The sequence below is a fragment of the Filicampus tigris genome, chromosome 22 (assembly GCF_054856515.1).
Source record: "Filicampus tigris isolate MCC_2025a chromosome 22, RoL_Ftig_1.0, whole genome shotgun sequence".
Taxonomy (NCBI): Eukaryota; Metazoa; Chordata; class Actinopteri; order Syngnathiformes; family Syngnathidae; genus Filicampus; species Filicampus tigris.
The window spans coordinates 4,019,535-4,040,002 of NC_141238.1; the positions used below are offsets into that span (position 1 = coordinate 4,019,535).

The window sequence follows — 20,468 nt, forward strand, 5'->3', positions numbered from 1 at the left end:
ATAATCGGTTTTCACCCATATTCTACACACAACTGGCATTTTAAGGCACTATAAACGACATCTTATAGGAAAATAAATACGGCCAGTGTTGAGAGTTTTCCTCATGCGCCGTGCATTGTCGCTTCACAACTGCGCCATGTCACATCGATGGAAGTGAGCCAATTTTATGCGCGCTCAGATGAAGCAAAATGCGTTATCTCTTTCTGACAATATTGAATCGATGAAAGAACTGTTGGCTTCTTTTGTTTCATTTTGTGACGTGAATCACGCACGGTATGCAATACTGTGTATCTGCAGTTATAAATAAAAGAATGTCCGTAATCTCGTTACCAATTGTCTCCATATATGCCTCTATGTTCATGTCGAAGTTTCAATAAAGCTGAGAAAAAAATACATGCAGTGTAACGATTGCTTTGTATTTTAGGTTATTCCATACCGTTGCGTCCTTTGCCTGTCTATAGTGTTGTATTTGATTAGAAGTTGAGTCATTTTGTGGACAACACTGACCCCTACTGGTCATGTGGTCAAATCTGTTGGATTGCATGTTTATGTGGAGCCATTTTGCACCCCAAAAAAATCAGAATACCATGCACCATTTATATGTAAAATAAAAACTGCCAAAACTATTACCTTATTACTAAAAGTGTTCTTTATTTTGTTTTACACATCCTGACAATTGTCTGGCAGCGGATGTAAGGTCGATCCTTAATGGGGGGGAGGAAAAAAAAAGCTATGACACATTATGTAACAGTTCTAGTGACATTAAATAGTACATCACCATTGCTGATTTAAAAAAAATAATAAATAGAGGAGCATTTGGTTTAAGAAATCAGAGGAAACTGCTACAAAATACCAAATCTCAGATGTCAAAATCTAACACAACTACATCTATGGTCAGCTTTCCTCACCCCTTTAAACCGGTTTCAACATTTCAAACCTAGTTCATTCCCCCACAGCGATGCAGTGCCCATCTTAAAAAAACAAAACTAAACAAAAACACATTTAAGGCACGGTCGGGATGTCTGCTGCAAACTGTTTTGCACCAGGTTTTGAACATCTGTCAATGTGCATCAATCGTACAACTATACACTGCAAATACTGAATGCGACTTTCAATTCACTGCATTTAAAAACATGAATTAGGTGCATCTTAGTGTTGACAGAGGTGCTGTAAAAAACAAAGCAAACAAAAAAAAAAACAAGCAGTTATGTCTCTTAATAGAGTTTGGAATATTACAAATTACAAACTATCAATACATTAAGAGTGCTCCAAAGGTCACTGCGGCATCATTTCAAAAGGGGGGAAGATGGCGGATGTAAAATAATAAGGATAAAAAAGATCAACTTTAATCAATGAGAGAGAAAAAGGGCCAGACTTGAGAGAGGTAAATAATACGCAAATCATTACACAATATTGGATTACAACTGAAATAAGCTTCGGGCAAATATACAAAGACAACACTCCCTGATTCTGTTATGTCAGGAGCACTGCTAGTTAAGATGGAGGCCAACAGGAAAGAAAAGGAACAAACAAACAGAGGCTGTATCAACAACAAAGGGGGGTGGAGGGGGGTGGGGGGGGGGTGCAGAGGCTTGTGGTTTGCTTTTAATACAGATTATTCAATAAAGCGTGTGCCGTCATTCCCATGTATTTACAGCTTGTCCCCTTCAAGTCTGCACATGCCTTCCTCACGTGAACAAGATTGTTCTTCGGAAATAACGAGAGGAAATTAACACTGCTGTATTGGACGCCGACATGGAGGCATATGCTGATGCATGCAGCAGCCGTACAGTATATCCATGATGACCCGCAGTGAACTCTGCGGACTGTGGAAGAGACCCACGATTTGGAGTTCTTGCACACGCATTTAAACAAACCCAGAGGAAAAATTGTTACATCTGTGAGTTTTGATACGAATATTATAGAAAACCAACACTGGAAAAGACTCTGGGAAATAAGTAACATAGAAATGTAAAAAAAAAAAAAAAAAAAAGAAAAACCAAACAAAAAAAGTTAAGTCATCCCTGTTAGAAAGGACCGATGGAGGAAAAACTTATGGTGGATTTCACGAGAAGCCTGAGGAGTTGGCCGAGCTGCGGGTGTGCGAGCTGGCCGTAGTGTTCATGGCATTTACGTGGAGGCTGGATGCCTTCAGGGGTGTGCTGCAGGCCTGAGCCTGTGGGAAGCGCTGGTGGTATCGGTCCAAACGCAAGTATTTCACCGTCACCAGCTTACCTGTCGCCGCAAAAGAACAGCTTCAGTTAGTTGTTTTTTGGGGGTTTTTTTTCCCCCCCGTGAAAAAAAAGTTTTCAATTTTAGCTATTTTGTTAACTAAAATAACCTTGACACTGTGCTGTCATTTTCAGCCGACAGCCAGTGCCAGGCACAAGACAAAATGGCCACCCCCTGAGATGGATAAAAACGGGTGGATTTTTCTGCTTAATTCATATGCCATAAAGGCAAATTACACGTAGCGCATATTATTGCAAAGGACATTTTTTAACATGGCCTTAATAGAAAATGTGATTTCCGATTAAAATTCGGATGATTCTTTTGTTGAAATAAACATAATTAGTTACCTACCATCAAACCAAGAGCCATGAAGTGCCTTGAAGGCTTTCCCTGAGTGCTCCGCAGAGAGGCACTTCACGTAGACGCAGCCCTGTTGACGAGAGTGGCAAGGACGGCTGTGAAATCACCGACGTGGGGATGCAGCGCTTGCGTGTCAATACCTCTCGGGAGTTCTTGTCGACCGTGATGTGGACGATGCCGTTGTTGTCGCTGCACTTCTCTAGGATGGCCTCGTGGATGGCCAGATCCCAGTTCTCCCCGACCTCCCTGAAAACAAACAATTTGTTAGCAAAGGGGGGGGGGGGGGGGGGGAAGAAAAAAGAAAGCGTGGTAGCTTGTCACCAAAATAGGCAAGACACTCACATGACCGGGTCGAACATGTTCCTGATCTTCAAACACGGCGTCAGGCTATTTGGTGGGGAATTCCGTCGGTCGAGAGGGAAAGCTGAGAATTGAAAATAAAAAAAGAAGGTTGACGCTGCAACGGCTGAATCGCACGGAAGCGCGGCGACACTTTCAGAGTGCAGTACCTTTTCCCTGCCAAACTTTGGAGGGAACGGAGGAGGTCTTATCGCAACCGAGAGACGGCTGGATCCACCTCCAGACTAGGAAGTCGGACCCCCCGATTTGCTGGCTCTCCGTTCGAATTCTGGATTCGTTGGCAGACAGAAATCTCACAGCGCGTTCCCAGATTCTCTGCATTTTCTTCCTGCGAGACAACAGAAATGTTTGCCAACCGTTCAATGTGACAAGCCCGCGTATGCGCTGGGTTTCATTATCGGCGCGCTGACCGGTCGTGAGGCTGAACCAGGGAGTCTCTGACGTGGGGTATGGGCAGGTAGGGCTGAAGATCTTGGTTCTCTTGACAAGCGTCATTATGGCTTCTTAGGACATCTGAACAACAAGAAAAATAACAGTCAAGGTTAGAGATGTCTCACAGCTTTCCTCACATTACTTTTACTCGTTTTTCCTGGCAGTTAAAGCGCTTGGGATTTTCTGTCCATTCATTTCGGATTGAAGAAAAATGGCACCTCATTGTAAATGAAAAAATAATAAAACATGAGAATGTAAAAATATATATATATTTTGAAGTGGAATGCAGCCAAAAGTCACCCTGAGACGTTGTCACTTAAATGCATTTTCTCAGTTATTTTCACGTGACGTGCTTCTTACCGATGATCCTCTCCACCATGTGATACATTTGTCTGGTTTCCTCCTCCTCTCTCTTCCAGCGGTACTTGACATAGGACACCAGACCCCACACGCCGCCAAGCACTGCGCGCAGACATGCACACGCATACGATTCGCAGGTTGGAACTTGACGAATGAAAACGCACTTCCCACTTGCGCCAGGGGAAAATTCCTCTTCAATTAGAATGACATCAGCATGTGAACGTGGAAGGCGAGGCTAACGTTTAAGCAAGCGCTTGACGCCCTACCGGCTGCCAAGACGGAGACTCTGCTGATGACGGTGAGAAAAGCTCGGCGGAAGCGGCACGTGAAGGCCATCCGTGGGTGGGTGGACTCCAGCCGAGCGACCTCTGACACGTCGGTCATGGGCTCATCGGCGACCTGCCCGCTCAGCCTACAAGCCGCACACGCATAGTCAGTGCCACTTAAACCAGAATCGGCGTGAAAATCTCAATAACCACCCATTACCTTATCCCAACATCTTGGCCTGTCCGGATGATCCATTCAAGCGACGTGTAGACCAAGTCTTCAAACTTCTCGTTCTGAGCCTAAAGAATTGACAGACAATATGAATCTCGCCGCCAGATTACCAAACAGCATTGTGGTTACATTTAAACAGGACATTCTTTTATGACTATACCGTCAAATAGGCAGAGGCCTCAGCTATGGACAGACTTCTGTTTGGATATTGCTGGTCTCCACAGTCATACTGGCCTGCAAACAAACATACAAACAAAACGCTCACATGAACTCAATTAACCAAACAAGAAAGAGGCTTTCACGCATACAGTAATCTCAGTATGTTTGGCATGTATGTTTTTGCTCGCAACTAGCTCATAAAACCTTAAAACGTTTTTTTTTTTTTTTTTTTTTTTTTTTTTTTAAAATACTGCTACTACCAGAAGTGAGCATGTTTAAGATTGAACAGCACTGGTCCAAGCGTGGACCCCTGTGGGACGCCGTGACCAAAAAGTTGGCCACGAGGTTGCAATTGGGTTCACAAGTTTCAAAGCCATTGTTCTAATGAAATCAAACCCAACACTAAGGCGGCAAATAAGCAGTTTTGCAAAGATGAACATTGACACCTACCGGCAATGTGCGCCAGGTGGTCGTGGAGATTGAGCAGCAGCTTCAAGATGAGGTCCCTAATGGTCTTGTCCTACAGATGGGAACAATCCAGCCATAAATAAACCCATTTTCTTTGTGTTGAATACAGTTGTTGTGACATTGTACAGTACAACAGAAATATGCGTGCTTACATGCATAGCGTCGAACTCGCTGCCAAACGGGTGACTCTTAACTGCAACAAGACAAGAGGATGCAGTTAAAAATAAGCCTTTAAGTGAGGGCACACAAGCTTGACCGGTTTCAGGAAATTAGCTTCTGCAATAAGAGAGCATGTTGGAGGAAGCCATTAAATAAGTGAGTCAGTCTACACATGCCAGTTCTCACCACATCAACCACCTAACTCTTGGATGACTGATACTGATTTGTTTTTGCAATTCCGAAAGAAAAGATCAGCGTGACCGCGTGAGTTGTCGCTGCTTGACAAAGTTGGTGTTGTATGCTTTGCAACATCTTTACACCACTTGACTCCTTTCCACGAACGTCCTTTAAATGAGCAGTTATGTTCAGATGTGCCATGGACTATAAATGCTACCCTTGTTGCTATGGAAACTGCAGCATAAACAAAGTGTTTTAATTTGAGCTTTATAGAATGTAATCAATTATTTTAGGTACTGTACTGTAATTAGACGCGTGTCAGCGTGCACCTGCAATCCGGTGGCCACTGCAAGAGGGCCAAGCGTGATGACGTCAGGCTGCTTTGCACCAAAAGTTGAGCAGGATACAACTATTTGGTGACTTTGCTCGCCCTCCACCTCAGACACGCTGCCAGCCATAATGAAAGCTCCCCGCACTGCTGCTTTCAGTGCGCGGAAACAGCCTCATTCTTATTCTTACGCTTCTTTTTAGAGCTCAATGATGGTTCTGTCATTTCTGTTTCCTAATGTTTGATTTGCAAATAGCTGCTTTGTAGCCATTGTGCAGACAGTTATTATGACAACTAAGAAGACAACTAAGAATCCTTAAAAAAATACAAATATCATCAGAAATTTTCTCACAGCTGTGTAAAAAAAAAAAAAAACTTTGGTTGGGTAGTCTTCTAATAATTTAGAAAACCATCGTGGCGAGTCTGCAAGTCAATTCCAGCTAAATAGCTTAGTCTCATTTCCAAGCAATTTACATCACGTAGCGTCCCTGTTTGGACTGACATGTTGACATGGTTGAAAATATTTGTCATATTCTAATATTAATTCCTGTATACTTTTGACTGATTGTGTGTGTTCTCTTCGTCTGTTTCCATCAAATGCACTCGAATTTAAAGTTGTAGGTGTGCTGGAATCTGATTTTGATGATACTTACTGACTCCATCCACCTCCGATGACCCGGTGCCCCTCATCCTGAGGTACATGAGGCCCAGCACAAGGAAGAAGAGGCATGCAGCCGTGAGAAGAAACATGGACAGGTAGTGGGCACTGAAACTGCTCGAGGTGGCCACCTCTTCCCTTTTGAACTGCTGGAAAACCTCATCGTCCGGTGCAGCGGACAGCTTCTCCTTCAGGGGCTGGCTGTAAGAGTGGTTGGGGGCGGTGTGGTTGGAGTGGTTGGCTCTGTAGATGTTGGCCAGGCTGCTGTAGTTGGAAAATCGCGGTCTGAGCCCGATGCTGAAGCGACTGGCGTCCTCGCCGTCGGCGTGGTTGTTCTTCTCCGCTTCTCCTCTGTGGTTCTCCGAAAGCGACACGTAGATGGTCTTCCTCGGGAAGCTTCTCTTCGCGTCGTCGCCCTCTTCCTCCTCCTTGCGTCCGCCTACCATGTTTATACTCCCGGGTGGGTTCGGCGCCTTGGCGTGGCCCCGTCTGGGCTCCAGACGACCCCGCTGTCGGTCTGCACCAAGGCCCCAAACCTCCTCCGCCTCCTCTTCGTCGGAGTCGGAGTAATTCCCGGCTAGCTTGCTTGTATTCAAGTGTGACGCCCTGCTACCATTTAAAGAACGCGAGGACTTCTCTTCGCCCCTCTCAAATTCGTCTTCAGATTCATCGTAATCCCTTCCATCCGCTTCGAGGCTCGATTTAAAGCCGAGTCCCCAGCCCGAGGAGACACGTCTCTTACCCCCCGAAGCCAACGTTGAATTGTTGCTGTTCAGTGGACTCCCCGCGCCATGTCGACTTTTCTCTTTATCGAGCTTTATCTTTAGAGCGGGGCTCCTCCGCGGCGCCGCGTCGCTGTGATTGAGAGCCTTCCTTCTCAGCGGAGCTTCGGCGTCGGACTCGTCCGAGCTGAAGCCGAGGACGATGGACTTCCGGCCCGGTGTCCTGCTGGAGCTCAGGTGCGTGACGTTATGGCTGGCTGGCCTGGCTCCCGCCGTGTTGCCGCCGCCACTGTTGCTGTTGACTGCCGTGCCGCTGCGGGTTTTAGCGGTTCTAACTCCTCGCTGGTGCTCCTCGCGAAGCTTCTTGAGCTTCTTCAAATACACCGGCCGAGTGTTTTCGGTAACCGGACCAGGAGTGAAACCGAAGCGCTTCAATTCGGAGTAAAGCTCCTCGTCCGTTAACTGCGTTGACGCCATCTTGGTCCAACTCTAGCAAAGGACTTTGGGGCGGAAGTGACGTACGCAAAGTGACAGGCTTCTGTGTTCTAATTGGATTAGACCAAAAACTTTGGCAGACGTTTAAACAAGCAAAAAACGGACTAATGGCCGTCTTTGATTTTTTTTTTCTTGAATTAATATTTACATCTCTGGATAAAGATAAGCAACTAATGTTAAATTGTCTATTGATTTAGCTATGTATTCGTTATTATATTTTAGTATTTTTTTTTCTATAATGATATAACTTACTGTCAACGTAACTCCCAAATATTGCGCAAAGATTATTTAGAGCATTTATTTGTAGAAAATGAAAAACAGTACAAATTCCAAATAGCTCCAGAGATTTTCCCCACCTTTTGTCTCAAGCTTTATTTTTGTCTCAATTGGTTTCCCGAAGACTTTTTTCCCCCTTAGGTCGCTTCGTTGAGCAGAATGTTTACCCGTTACATTTTGTATAAAGTTGTGCGTATATTAAACAAACTAGTATTTTCTCCCTTTATGACGTCTCATTTCTCAGGCGCAGTTCCCACGTGTCTCGATAGATGGGAGTAAAGGCGTTCAGTACTTTGTCGCCAACCGGTAATCACACATTAACAAGAAAAGAGCGACGCTGATTGGTTGTTTATGCAGATGCAGTATGAGGAGCGGATTGGTGGCTTCAGCACACGCGACTCACTTTAACGTTCCTCCCGCTGGATTCAAGACGTTTGATTCAGTATTTATGTGTTAATTTATGACCTTGTAAAGTTTAAGTGAAAATAAATTATACCTACATGTTCCTAACTGTGTGTTTATGTCTTCACATGCAGTATGCTCAATATTAAAAAAATAAAACAAGTATATCTACCAACACGGCAAATTTAGCCGCCATCTTGGAAAGGTAAAGAATCCTGAAGTGAATATAAATGTAAGCACTTTTTCAATGGAAAAGCGTGCTTTTTCACAAATTTTGTGTGACTTAATTTTACATAAAAATTGTATCATTTTCCGCGGTGGCTCTACCTCCACGATTTAAAAATGCTAATTCTTTATCATTTTAATGGCTGTGAAAACAAATGCATATTATGGCTCTAGTTAGTTAACACAAAAGATGGTAACTTACTAACTTAGTCTTTATTTAGTTTGACATTCATGATGATCTTTTATTTGACCCACAGTGGAAGAAATTAAGTTACAATAAAGGCTGAAAACAAGAACTGTCATTGAACCCACAATGTACCCGATATTCAGACTTGGAAAATAGCATTAATAGTGCAAGTGAACAATGGAATCTGATCAAACTTGCACAAGCATCACACGCTTAATATTGCACATATACAAATAGTACATTTTTAAAAACTCTATTCAGAGAAATTAAATGCATTTCAAAACAGGCACAAACAAAGACATTGAATCCCATGGATTACAGCACATAAAAGTATTTTGATCCCTTCAGAATAGGCTTACTTTCAATTAATATGTTATAAATGGCAAATTTGGGAGCGGAAAGAGAAAGTAAAAGAAGAAATTGTCAGTACAGCTGCCCATAGTGTTAAACTAAAGACAGCCATGTGATCAAATTCCAAACATAATCTAATGTGAGAGTGCCTTAATAATTGACACCAGCCTTTTTAGTGCTTCTTCATCGAGTCCAGGATACGCAAAATGTGAAGGAAGAGGTTGACGATGTCCAGGTAGAGATTGATGGAGGCCAAGATGTGCTCCTCAGGGGAGAGCTGCTTCATTAGCAGGTGGGTGTCGTAGATGATGAAACCGCAAAAGACGAGAGCCCCGGCCCCAGCGAAGAGCAGCTCTGTGCTGTCGCTGTTGAAAAACACCTGCAAAAAACAGCAAAAGTGAGCCTCTATCAAGGAGTTAAAGCTCTGATGTGGCGATTTTCTTAAATCTATGTGAAGATTCCCCATATTCACCGAGGATCGACTACACAGTAAACTGAACAAATGAAACTGACGCCGTGTCAAGTATATCCACTCACCCTCATAACGCTTGCAATGAGGAGGATCCACAAGCAGGAAAAAAGGCTGCAACACAGATCGCTAATCGTAAACTGCACTGTAAATAAAGACACATTTCTTCCCTTTTTGAGGCAACTCACGCTGCTCCCAGTTTGGTGAAATCTCTCTTTGACTGGAGGGTATAGGCGGTCAGTCCAGCAAACACGGCACAGGTCAGGAACAAGGCTTGGAGCACGGTGGAGTATTCGTAGAAAGTCACTGTACATGGAGAGCGGCTACGTTAACACAACAGTCCAACAAAGAGACACTGTACAGTAGTGACAGACCGATATGTCTTTTTCAGGACCGATACGACACCGATTATTAGTAGAGACGGGGGCCAATAACCCAGATATTCATTTGCTGTAAAAGTGAAGATATATGCGTCAAAATGAAAAAATGTACCTTCGTTGAAATGCTATTAAAATTCTTATTAAAACAACTTTTCAAATTTTTGCCATGTTGAACGTTTTCAAACATATAGAAAATAAACGGCTTTAGCTTAAAATTCTAACAAAAAGTTCAGGGAGCTTTCATTATGATGTCTACAGCTAAATGAAAAACTAAAAAAGTAAATAGGTCCCCAAAGTTTTCTACAATCAATAGCGCCGATAATCGGCCGGGCTGATAATCGGTACATCCCTACTGTACAGTGGTACCTTTGTCTTATGAGTTAAATTCATTCCGAGACCAAGCTTGTTACTCAATGTACTCTTTTCCAATCAAATTTCTCCATTGAAATGTCATTAATCAGCAATTAACATCAAATTATCTATTGATTTAGCTATGTCTACGTTATTATATTTTAGTAAAATATTTTTTTCTATAATGATATAAATTACTGTCATTTATCTGTTCCAGCCAACATCACAATTTTTTCATCTATGTTCTGTGCCGTTTATTAAACGGGACCACTCACTATTTGACTAAACCAAAGTACAAGTGTATTCAATTCTACTTACAAGCAGTTGCGACTGAGATCGCCTCCAGCAAAGTCTGTGGACAACACACACACACACACACCATTAAAAGAAGTCAAGAAATACAGCAGGACCTCCAAAGTTGTCTTGAAGATTGTAAAATTTGGAGACCAAAGTCCTTGATTGGGATGTTAGCACCAATAAAAAAAATCAGTTTGTAGCCATTTGTGTGGTGGTTGTTGAGGTGAAAAGAACGAGATGTAACGTTTATTATTTATTTACATGTATGTTAGTTAAACTGAAGACTCTAAATCGGGCCCACGGCATTCCCTGTGGGGCAAAGAATTGTTGAACAAATCACTTACGAATACAAGCAGCAGGTAGAGGTTGACTGGATGCTTGTGTCTGTAGACAGCCAAGGCCAAAAGTAGGACCAGAGAACCCAGAGCGGAACCCAAAACCACAGCGGGGCTGCGAAAGACGGCAGGTAAAAATAAGTCCTACATTTATAAAATGTCCTCCACCACAAACTCCAGCCATGGATGATGCTGTTGACAATTACAGACTCCCATGGTGGTATCAGTCATAATTAAGTTATTACAGCCATCTAATAGTCTATTTGAGGTGTCAGTGGCATTTTATGTATTCATTTTTTTTACACTTTGATTGTGGAGGCTGTTTAACTGCCGCTTCCCCCGGCACCTCGGAGAGGGGCTCGACGGCGATGAGCAAAGTGACGTTGACGCTGTGGTGGATTCGGCATCAACCGCCAAGTCCTGATGAGAACCACTTCCCCCAAAGGAGATTATTCAAATCGAGCTCCATTGTCATGTCCTCACCTGGCATGGACAAAGTCCTTGATGGTCTGAGAGAACATAAAGAGGGCAGACGTGCCCGTCGTCAGAATGATCTGCAAGCTCAGGAGTGTGTACACCTTACGCAGGAAGTCTGAAAAGACGTGAGAATTAGAGCAGAATAGATGTTTTTACTGAATAACAGCTCGTTTCCAACATGAAATTAAGGTCCCACCCACAAAACCAGAATGGCAAGATTGCTTTAGCAAAGCTAAACTGGCTTTATAAACAACTATACGAGAGAAGTACTACCCAGCTAAGATGCATACTCTGCAGCCATACATTTGCGTTAGCTACACTGTCAACCAAACGGAGTAATACTGCATACATTTACGCTAGCTAGTGGCTAGGCTTTCAATACACGTCAAAATCAGCTGTGCTACTTGACATACCCATACGTATCTGGACACTGGCCGAAGCAACATTTGTGCCATAGTTGAAGTCATCTTCAATCGAAGACCTCGGGTATTTTTCAGTGCTCATCGTTAAAATGATCGCGATATCGTCTTTTGTCCTGAAAACAGCAGACGACTGATATGGAATTAGGACGCGCGGCTATGACGTCATAGAACATCACAAATAAAGATTTTTTTAAGCAAAGCTTTATTGAAAATGTATAATAACAGCGGCCAATTTTATTGTATCTTTATCCTGCACAGTTCATTCGTTTTGTTTTCAGCCTTCGTGTACATTTAATTTGGACATTATTGGCACATATTGTTCACAGTAAATAAAGTTTATAAATACAAAGCGACAATTTACAGATTCTAGAAATATAAAAGACGCCAAATCATTATACACCTTACATTTTTATACTGTTGACAATTATTGTGCACATCTTGATTTTAAATAAAGTTTCCACACAAAAACATTCATGTCGGTACCATAAATGGACACGTCCTGCAATCGAAACTGCGCTGTTGCATAGCTGGAAGTGTCGCGGGACGTGTTACCAAGCTTGTCCGCTTGTGTCTGTCCCATTTGCGGCTCATGTTTCAGCCAGTCACCGGCAAACTGTCACTGTCACTTGGTCACCGCCGCCGTCGTCGCCGCTGCTTCTTTCTTTACGTCGCGCTCCTGCTCTTACTCCCCACTGGTATGTTTCCTTATTTTAATTACTAAGTAAAACTGATGTTTTGTTAACAGCACCCAATGTGGGTGTTTAAATACGGCCCTTCGAAATGATGACTTGCATTTCAGGTTGCAAGAGGGGCTGCAGGTACGTAAATAACTATGTCATAAACACAGTCGCGCGATTGCTTTTGTTTACAAAACAACAACAAATGGGATTCGATGTTTGCTCATTTGACATTGAGTTATTATAGAAGTGGTGGAGTTTGGTGGGCCGGGGGGGGGGGGGGGGGGGGGGTTGAACTGATACACACAAAAGTCCCTGCGTTTCAACATGGCGCCTTCTCGATGACTCCAGCTGTTTGTGTAATTTTACCACTAGACTTATAGAACAGTATACTTAACCCGTGCATACTGTTCATTTTCCATGCACACATTATATATTCATACCTTGTCTGCTATTAATAAATGGATAATTAATCATTCATGCTTCAGAGGAAAGAGAAAGTGTATTACATCACTCATTATGTGGGCAAAAAAAAATCTATGATCATACAATGTGACATCCTATCTTACCTAACAAGAACAATAACATCCATGATGATTTTGAGCAGGAAGGTGGAGACACAGACAGATCAAGACTGTGTCAAACTCCCCTGTGAACGCCTTTCCCACTGTCCCATTAAAATATACTTCGACATGGACTTTTTCCTATTTTGAGATTCCCCGAGGTGCATGTTTGTGTGGGAACCAGAGGTGTTAGGGGTGGGCGGGGGTCACGGGTTACCCACGGATACGCTGTGCCCACAGAAAGAAAACTGGCTGTAGTTCTGATGAATGGGATATAAATAATCAAAATCAAATCGACTTTTACTTGTTTAGCCCAAATCACAACAGTTATCGTAATTAAGGAGATAACAAAACACGTTTTAAGGTGCAGTAGCCCTCCGCTGGATTTCGACCGACTTAAGCATTGTAGCACTTTCTTCTAAAACCTGCACAAAAGAATAACATTTCAAATATTTTCATTTTTGTGTCTTATAAAGGGAGACTATTTTACAAAGCATGATTGCAAATAAACACCAATTATTGGCATTAAGGAAATACTGGAAACTCATGTATGGTCATTGGTGTAATATTCACATAGTTTAGTTTCCATGAAAAACAACAATGCCTCTGATGGTGTACTTGTAATACTACACTTCTGCCTTCATTTAGTATGCACTGAGCTATTAATATTCAAGTCGTCCCCACCTCTAGTTGGACTAGCCCGATGCATGTTGCTTGTAGCTCCACTTTTTTTTTGTGGCGTATGTTAAAAAAAAAAAGCGTAATGAGTCACAAACAAGGAAATAGTAACTGGGGCTTTGTCACTAACCAACGAAACTTATTTGAAAATCTCCCAAACAGCAGAAATTGTAGTGCAAATATTTCGACAAATAATCCAGCCTACTCTGTGTCTCTCTATAGTGTGACTATCTCATGGCCGCCCTGCTCAGACGTGGGCTCTACCTGGCCTTGCACCATCTCACTGGGCAAGGCAGCAGCTCAGTCTGCCACCCCGCAGTGTCCGCCATTCTGCTAGGTAGAGTCATTTTTCTTGACCTTTAGTAGTCCATGGAACATTCCATGACAATGGTCCAATTTCTTTTTCGAACCGACATTTCCGAGCCATCCTTCCATTTACGCTAAGATGGAAGTGAACCCACGCTTGCCCGCATGGGAGTCAGGCGAACGATATATTTATATTTATGAATATTTATAGCTTGGTATCACCCGTTCTTGTTGGAGTTTGTAAATGAAGCCTTTGTCTGCCCCCATTTTATGTCATGGAGTAACAAAAGACTGTTTATTCGTCGAAAAGGGAGTCCGCACAGGGTTTGTGACCCAAACACATCTGATGTGTTTAGACTTAGATATTCAGCCATCATCCGCTAACATTTTGCTTCTTTTCTAGGTGTGTGTTCCAAGTCCTAACCATTGCTTTCTATGTGTTGCATGAACCGGAAATCCCAAATAACGCCGCTCGGTTACCGTGACCTCTTATGTGTTATCTCTCCTTGTGTGTGCTCCTCTTCATCCAGCCCAGGCCTTGTTGTAAGCCCTGCTGAGGAGGGTGTTTTGATTCTAGTGGTGGTTGGAGTATCTCTCTTCAGCAGCCATGTCGGGCTTCAATCTTCTCCATCTAATAAGCAAGAGTCAGCCAGTGACTCTGAGGTCCTGCAGTCTTCCCTCAGGTCCACTGACTGGGTGCCGTGTGCCTGCTGTGCTGAGCTCCGCATCTCTCTTTCGTAGAAAGCCTTTAACACTTGGCTGGCGTGTCAGCATGTCTTAACAGTCCCAGTCTGTGTGTGTGTGTGTGTGTGTTCACAATGATTAGCTGCATTCACTGGTTTTCTTCATTTTGATCAAACCTCCCTGGGAATACCAATAGTGCTGATGGTTGACAAATGTATTGGACATTCAATTCTTTGGAGCAAAAATATGTCCCAGTGAGGTTCCCAAATCTTAGCGCTGATTATTTGCTTGTGTTCATTCAGTCCTGCTCAAGTATTAAAGTGGAACCTCTTATTTATTCAATGATGGAAACCGTCAATACTCTACCTAAATCCTTGTGTGAATTGTAATTAATCCAAAGTAATACAAGAACAAAAATGGTGGCGTACGACTCATTATATTCCAAGTGGTTGATGTTTTTTGAGGAGGCAGCTTGTTAGTATAAGCGGCACAGCAGTTTTTTTTTCACTCCTGGTGATTCCAAGTGTGTATTTCAGTCATGAACAATATTGCTGCACTTAACAAGATGCAAATGATCAATCAATAGGTTTCTGTCCATTGGTGTGGTTTGGGGCATCTTGAAAGAACTGAGGCAAAGTTAAGTGCGATGCTTAGCTGCAGCCAGCAGAGGTGCTGTTTATTCAGTCAACTAGTTTGTGATTCGAAGAAGAAAAACATGATGGGAAGAAAAGCTTAATCTACACATGATTTAAAGCCACCGTTATTACTATTCAATACAACACTGATGTGGAAGCAGAAATTAAGAATACTGAAAGAGAATTAAAAATAATCGTTAGCTCCTCGCAGCTCTGAACAGTATTATTAGCACAGATGCTAGCCTTAAAATGGTGACCAAAAACATTTGGGATTGCCGTGGTAATGACTTAACTTGAAAAATATTGTATACATATTTAAAAAAAAAAAGAATCAACACTGGTGTATGCTGACGCTTTAGTTTCATGGCTGTCTGTGTTGTTCGTTGTCACACACGTAGAATCTGGGCGCTAACAATACAAACCAAATGGTTCACTGCTTGGCTTCCTTGTAGCTTGCACGCACTGAGTGGGTTTGATTTACTTTGACTAATTTATACACCTAATTTTCAAGGGATTTTTTTTTTTTTTTATGGATGATGATGAAAATAAAGATTTGGATCATATCCTGGGGAGAAGAAAAATAATGATTGCAACAAGTTTCAGTGAAAAGAATAATCTAGTTTTAATTGCGGACTGTAACCGAGTTGAATATCTTCAATCTTTCCTGTAGGAGCTGCTCGAACTAAGAAAACATGGCCAGTGACTTTCTCTCAGGAGGAGATGAAGAAACGGCTCACGCCAATTCAGTATCATGTGACCCAGGAACGAGGAACAGAGAGGTATGGGCCTGAACCACCTGCTGATTATTTAACGACATTTCACCTGATTTCCACCCCACTGCTCAGTATTTTTTTTTACATGTTCCAAATGATCAAAACAGGTTTTGGATATGATTGACAATAAAATGTTTAATTTTGGACTTTGTACCTTTGCACCCTAATTTAAGTACTCACCGATACCAAGTGCAGATACCAATGCCACTGTCTTGCAAATGTTTTGTTTTTGTTTTTATACGCAAGTATCTGTAATTCAGCTTAAGTACAGAGTGTGTGCGCTTTTTCCACCTCTGTCTCTAATGCAAGTTTTCTGCACAGTGCCTTCACAGGAGAGTTCACGTACCACAAGGAAGAGGGAACCTACATGTGTGTAGTCTGCGGGGCACCGTTGTTCAGGTAAGACCTTTTGTATACGTGACTTAATGTCGATGCATAATATGTGCCATATTTATGGTGTTTATTACTATTTCTGTATTGACTCTTTTTCATTGGTTTTATATTTCTTGCCTAGAAGTGTTTTTTCATGCAAGTATTTTTACTATGTGCAGGTTAGCTGTAGCTATAAGGATATGTTATAGTTGGGAAGTAAGGAGACAGTAAGTGTTTTTCTAAAACTAAAATTGCTTTTTTTTTTTTTTCCAGTTCAAAATCCAAATTTGACTCAGGATCAGGTAAGAGCTTCTTGAACGGATGCTTCAATAGCCTTGTGATCATGAACTCATCCGTAGAGATTTTGCTCTCCTCTTGATTTTTTTTTTTGCATGTTTGTTTGCACAAACACAATATACTTGAAAAAAAACAACTTTTTTTTTTACATTTAGTCTATCGCCGCAGCATGACTTTTCCCATTCATGATCCATGCAGGTTGGCCTTCCTTCTTTGAGCTTCTGAAACAGGAGTCCATCACTGTGTCAGATGATTTCTCCTATGGGCTGCACAGAGTGGAGACCACCTGCGGCCAGGTACACTAACAACGCTATACGGTATAGTACCAAAGAGATGCCAAGATTTTTGCCACTATGTGACTATAGTGATGCGATAGCCATGTACAGAAAACTATCCATTTTAGTATGGTGTTCCACAGGGTTCAATTATGGGGCCCCTTCTGCTTTCATTTCATATGCTGCTCTATTGCAGTGCGGAGCCCATCTTGGACACCTGTTCGATGACGGTCCAAAGCCCACCGGCAAACGTTACTGCATCAACTCGGCCTCGCTGTCTTTCCAGCACAAAGATGCGGAGGGGCCCTCTGGCTCCGCCTCCACAGATGCCGCCGAGGAAAGGACAGAACTATAAGAACCCGGCAAAGCTCCTAGATAGTGTGTTTGAGTCAATGGGTGCATAGACTTAATTATAGTAAAATCAGTTCACAATTTTGAGCTATATTGGCAAAGGCAACGCGCACAAAATATTTTCACATTCACGTAATCCTGACCAAAACTATTTCACTCATGTTCACCAATAGGAGAATGTACTCATAGATGGATGATGTCCTTTTTCACAGAAACACATACCTGTTTATTTTTAATATACTAGAGTCTATTTTGAGTGTACCTTTGATGATATTTGAAGCTTTTAAGGTGCGATTAAGGTTCTCATGCAGAGGCAGAGCATTTGAATTGCTTGATGTGGACACTATTTTGTATTTCTTCATAATGAAATTCTTTTTTTTTGCACAGCTTGAAGTGATACATTTGAATTGATGAATAAAACAGTGCAAAATAAAGTGGCTTATTGTCCTCTTTTTTTAAATTCAATAATTTTGTTTAATTTGTTTCGCCATGGCAGTTGTTTTGATACTATTCTCATAAAGGCTAGTGTGGTATTCGACTTACAGACACGCATTATGGGACTATAAAAAAATGTTGGTTAAACTACATGGGAATATCGCACAAAATATTTTTTATGTCAGTGTTGAACGAGTTTTTGAAAAAAAATCCTTGGAGTTATAGATGATAAACGAACATGGAAACAGCATATCAATTACATAAAAGGTAACATTTCTAAAACAATACCTATATTATTAAAGTCAAGACATTTTTTCAAATCATAAAGCCTCCCATATAATTTATTCCTTGATTTTTTTTCTCCCCTATTTGACCTGTTGTGTAATGTTGTGGGGATCGACTCAAAACAACGATGCAAGTGTGGTTTTGCAACAAAAAAAAGAGCGTTTTTATTAATAAGACTCATACCGATGCAATTTTTCTTACGTTATTAAGTTAAAAGACTTATAAGAAATTAAAAGTAGATGTGTTTCTGCTGTTGGAGTTAAATAGTGGAATGATGCAATATTGGCATTTGAACATTTGTGATTCACTTTTAATTTTCAAAGTACTTGTTCACAAAGCTACTTTTGAAGGTTGTAAATTATGAACTGGATAACAGTTAATTCAGTTTTGTTCATTTTACTATTAGTTTTTGTTTTGTTTGTACTTAAATTGGTAAAGTAGTAGCTTCAGCAAAAATGTTAGAAAAAAAATCCCTTCTGCCTGTGCCATTCTGTCACTAATTATCGTGGCTGTTGATTATTATAGTGTGTGTTGTGGAATGTACTACTGTATGATGACAGAATAATAAACACACAAAATTACAAATTGACTAAACACTACAATAAGTGCTTATTTGAAAGAAAACAGCTTCATCTAAAATCATATGGGCCAAAGATGTACAATTGTGCATATCTCTCTTCCAAGGACGCTGTTGTTCTGTTGGCGAGCAGGATGACACAAAAACAACATAATGTAGGAATCAACTGTGACAGAAATACCAAAAATTTACTTTTGCGGGGACCAGCACAAAGTTTGAGACTAAAAAACATGAAAAGGGTGCCAAGGCTACCGATCCAATAGTTTGTATTTTGCAAAATGATGACTAATATCTGCAGACCTACCTTTAATGTTGCACCGTTGATCTTTATGATGCATTCCTGGCATCATAAAGGCCAACTTTTAACTTGTAACTCCTCCACCTAGTTCTAGATGGTCACATTTATATTTTTAGAATTTGGCACTGGCTAAGCGGGGGAGAAAAAAACGGCAAAATGGATGCACTTTTCCAACCCCCACCCCATTGGAGACATTTCGAAATATGGAGCAAGAAATAACCGATGCTGTTTTTCCATTAATGAAGACGCTTGTTTCGAAAGAGGTGGAATTCCAAAAAACAGAACTCTTCATACAGAGGCTGAGTTTTGCGTTGCGCAAGAAATTTGAGGGTCATTGGTACCCCGAAAACCCCAGCAAGGGGGAAGCGTACAGGTACAATAACAATAACAGCGCGTTCAACCAATCCAAATATTAACTCAGCTTCACGTCTATTCTAGGTGCATACGAGTAAACCAGTACAATAGCAATGACCCAGAACTCCTTCGGGCTTGTCACGAGAGTGGGTTGCAGTTCTGTGACCTGCGACTGCCCCTTGATTTCACGCTGTGGATAAACCCTGGTGAGGCTTTTTGCAGGTGAGTGTGGCCCTTGAAAAAAAAATAATCGCATATTAAATCGCAATATTGAGGGAACATTTTTTTACTATGCCATGTTATGTCTTTTATTTTAATAACGCGTTCATTCTTAGGATTGGTGAGGAAAATCCTCCATTCTCGGTAGCGACTGTGGCCGCCATGTATGAGGAATATCTAGCCCAGAAGCTGTCCAACACCCCGGATAGCGAGATGTCCGACTCCAACTCGTGTTCTTCCTCAGATGGCGAGGACACGCACACTTGTTTTTCCATGAGCAACTGCACGCAGGTATTCCACATGCCTGCCACAAGAGGGCGGCAAAGCACCTTTTTCCTGTTCGACAATACTATTACCTCACTAAATTGTTAAACATGGCCTGAGCACAAAAGCAATGAGGGCTAAAACTGGGAGCTAATGAAGTTGAATTGTTTTTGATCATTTTTTTTTTCTTTCTGTAGTTGAATCCACTCGCTCCTGCCTGGTATCCCTCTGGCTTTCCTGAACCTACACGCTCCCGCTTGGTCTGTCGAGGTACCAAAGAAAAGTCGTTTAATATTTACAGGCATTGTCAGACTAACTCCGTAAGGAAAATAAAAATGAAATAAAAAAACAAAACATGGCAAGTCTGTTTTGTATCAATGTAACGAATTGATTCATTATTATTATTTTTCATGAGTCAGTGTTGCAGGGTGAAAAAAAAATACAAGTCTATAAATTCCCGTTGAATGACAAAAGCAATGTAGTTTGCAGGCCTGGAAACCGTAAATAGTTTTACGAGGGTCGAGTTGACTGCATAGTGTATTTTTCCAGTGCAAAGGCTACAGCATGGGTGTCAAACTCATTTTCATGGCAGGCCACAAGGTAGTCATGGGTTCCCCCCGAAGGGCCCGTTATTATGACTCATATAAATGAAAATGAAAAAAGAATAATCTGACTTCACACAAGATTGTCTTTTTCCCCCTCAAGATTTATTGGTGGAAAAAACAACTGAATAATCCAACTTTATTCTAGAAAAAAAATGCCATTTTTTTTTCAAGGGGAAGTCAAGTCAAAAATATTCTTGACAATAATATGTTCTGTGCGTCCCCACTTGTCTAAACTCAGCA

General features: G+C 41.6%; 4 protein-coding genes across 8 annotated transcripts; 2 read left to right on the forward strand and 2 right to left on the reverse strand.

Annotated features, from left to right (window-relative positions):
• Positions 1–626: 626 nt before the first annotated feature.
• lemd3 (LEM domain containing 3) lies at positions 627–7,450 on the reverse strand. The gene is made up of 13 exons (XM_086022837.1): positions 6,187–7,450; positions 5,022–5,062; positions 4,852–4,921; positions 4,403–4,476; positions 4,231–4,310; positions 4,011–4,156; positions 3,745–3,846; positions 3,363–3,465; positions 3,102–3,280; positions 2,935–3,016; positions 2,733–2,838; positions 2,584–2,662; positions 627–2,235 (listed from the first exon to the last, which is right to left on the reverse strand). The coding sequence occupies exons 1-13, from the start codon at positions 7,388–7,390 to the stop codon at positions 2,066–2,068; spliced, it is 2,436 nt and encodes an 811-aa protein (XP_085878963.1). The 5' UTR covers positions 7,391–7,450; the 3' UTR covers positions 627–2,065.
• Positions 7,451–8,505: 1,055 nt separating this feature from the next.
• Positions 8,506–11,744, reverse strand: tmbim4 (transmembrane BAX inhibitor motif containing 4). Its single transcript, XM_086022384.1, has 7 exons — positions 11,572–11,744; positions 11,165–11,273; positions 10,691–10,796; positions 10,368–10,401; positions 9,507–9,624; positions 9,387–9,432; positions 8,506–9,228 (listed from the first exon to the last, which is right to left on the reverse strand). Exons 1-7 carry the CDS (start codon positions 11,660–11,662, stop codon positions 9,022–9,024), a joined length of 711 nt encoding a protein of 236 aa, XP_085878510.1. The 5' UTR covers positions 11,663–11,744; the 3' UTR covers positions 8,506–9,021.
• Positions 11,745–12,050: 306 nt separating this feature from the next.
• msrb3 (methionine sulfoxide reductase B3) lies at positions 12,051–17,625 on the forward strand. 5 transcript variants are annotated; one of them, XM_086023050.1, is made up of 8 exons: positions 12,257–12,275; positions 13,721–13,835; positions 14,335–14,487; positions 15,794–15,902; positions 16,218–16,295; positions 16,542–16,570; positions 16,764–16,861; positions 17,037–17,625. In XM_086023050.1, exons 3-8 carry the CDS (start codon positions 14,412–14,414, stop codon positions 17,193–17,195), a joined length of 549 nt encoding a protein of 182 aa, XP_085879176.1. In that variant the 5' UTR covers positions 12,257–12,275; positions 13,721–13,835; positions 14,335–14,411; the 3' UTR covers positions 17,196–17,625. The 5 variants fall into 5 exon arrangements, with proteins under 5 accessions (XP_085879174.1, XP_085879175.1, XP_085879177.1 ...); XM_086023049.1 differs by lacking the exon at positions 13,721–13,835 and having other exon boundaries at positions 12,126–12,275; XM_086023051.1 differs by lacking the exon at positions 13,721–13,835 and having other exon boundaries at positions 12,143–12,275; positions 14,340–14,487.
• A 1,262-nt stretch (positions 17,626–18,887) lies between these two features.
• On the forward strand, positions 18,888–19,981 carry LOC147126563 (protein BTG3-like). Its single transcript, XM_086022514.1, has 4 exons — positions 18,888–19,159; positions 19,225–19,362; positions 19,476–19,650; positions 19,821–19,981. Exons 1-4 carry the CDS (start codon positions 18,990–18,992, stop codon positions 19,965–19,967), a joined length of 630 nt encoding a protein of 209 aa, XP_085878640.1. The 5' UTR covers positions 18,888–18,989; the 3' UTR covers positions 19,968–19,981.
• The last annotated feature ends 487 nt before the right edge of the window (positions 19,982–20,468 follow it).

Bases quoted from the DNA above. Each gene is read 5' to 3' on its own strand.
- lemd3 (XM_086022837.1), bottom strand. From the start codon at position 7,390: ATGGCGTCAACGCAGTTAACGGACGAGGAGCTTTACTCCGAATTGAAG. The intron at 4,922-5,021 runs GTAAGCACGCAT...TCCCATCTGTAG, and splicing joins GCGAGTTCGACGCTATGCAT to GACAAGACCATTAGGGACCT. The intron at 2,839-2,934 runs GTGAGTGTCTTG...GTTTGTTTTCAG, and splicing joins AACATGTTCGACCCGGTCAT to GGAGGTCGGGGAGAACTGGG.
- tmbim4 (XM_086022384.1), bottom strand. From the start codon at position 11,662: ATGAGCACTGAAAAATACCCGAGGTCTTCGATTGAAGATGACTTCAAC. The intron at 10,402-10,690 runs GTAAGTGATTTG...TGTTGTCCACAG, and splicing joins TCTACCTGCTGCTTGTATTC to ACTTTGCTGGAGGCGATCTC. The intron at 9,229-9,386 runs GTGAGTGGATAT...TGTTTTTTGCAG, and splicing joins TCATTGCAAGCGTTATGAGG to GTGTTTTTCAACAGCGACAG.
- msrb3 (XM_086023048.1), top strand. From the start codon at position 12,170: ATGTTTCAGCCAGTCACCGGCAAACTGTCACTGTCACTTGGTCACCGC. The intron at 16,296-16,541 runs GTAAGACCTTTT...TTTTTTTTCCAG, and splicing joins TGCGGGGCACCGTTGTTCAG to TTCAAAATCCAAATTTGACT. The intron at 16,862-17,036 runs GTACACTAACAA...GCTCTATTGCAG, and splicing joins TGGAGACCACCTGCGGCCAG to TGCGGAGCCCATCTTGGACA.
- LOC147126563 (XM_086022514.1), top strand. From the start codon at position 18,990: ATGGAGCAAGAAATAACCGATGCTGTTTTTCCATTAATGAAGACGCTT. The intron at 19,160-19,224 runs GTACAATAACAA...CGTCTATTCTAG, and splicing joins AGCAAGGGGGAAGCGTACAG to GTGCATACGAGTAAACCAGT. The intron at 19,651-19,820 runs GTATTCCACATG...TTCTTTCTGTAG, and splicing joins CCATGAGCAACTGCACGCAG to TTGAATCCACTCGCTCCTGC.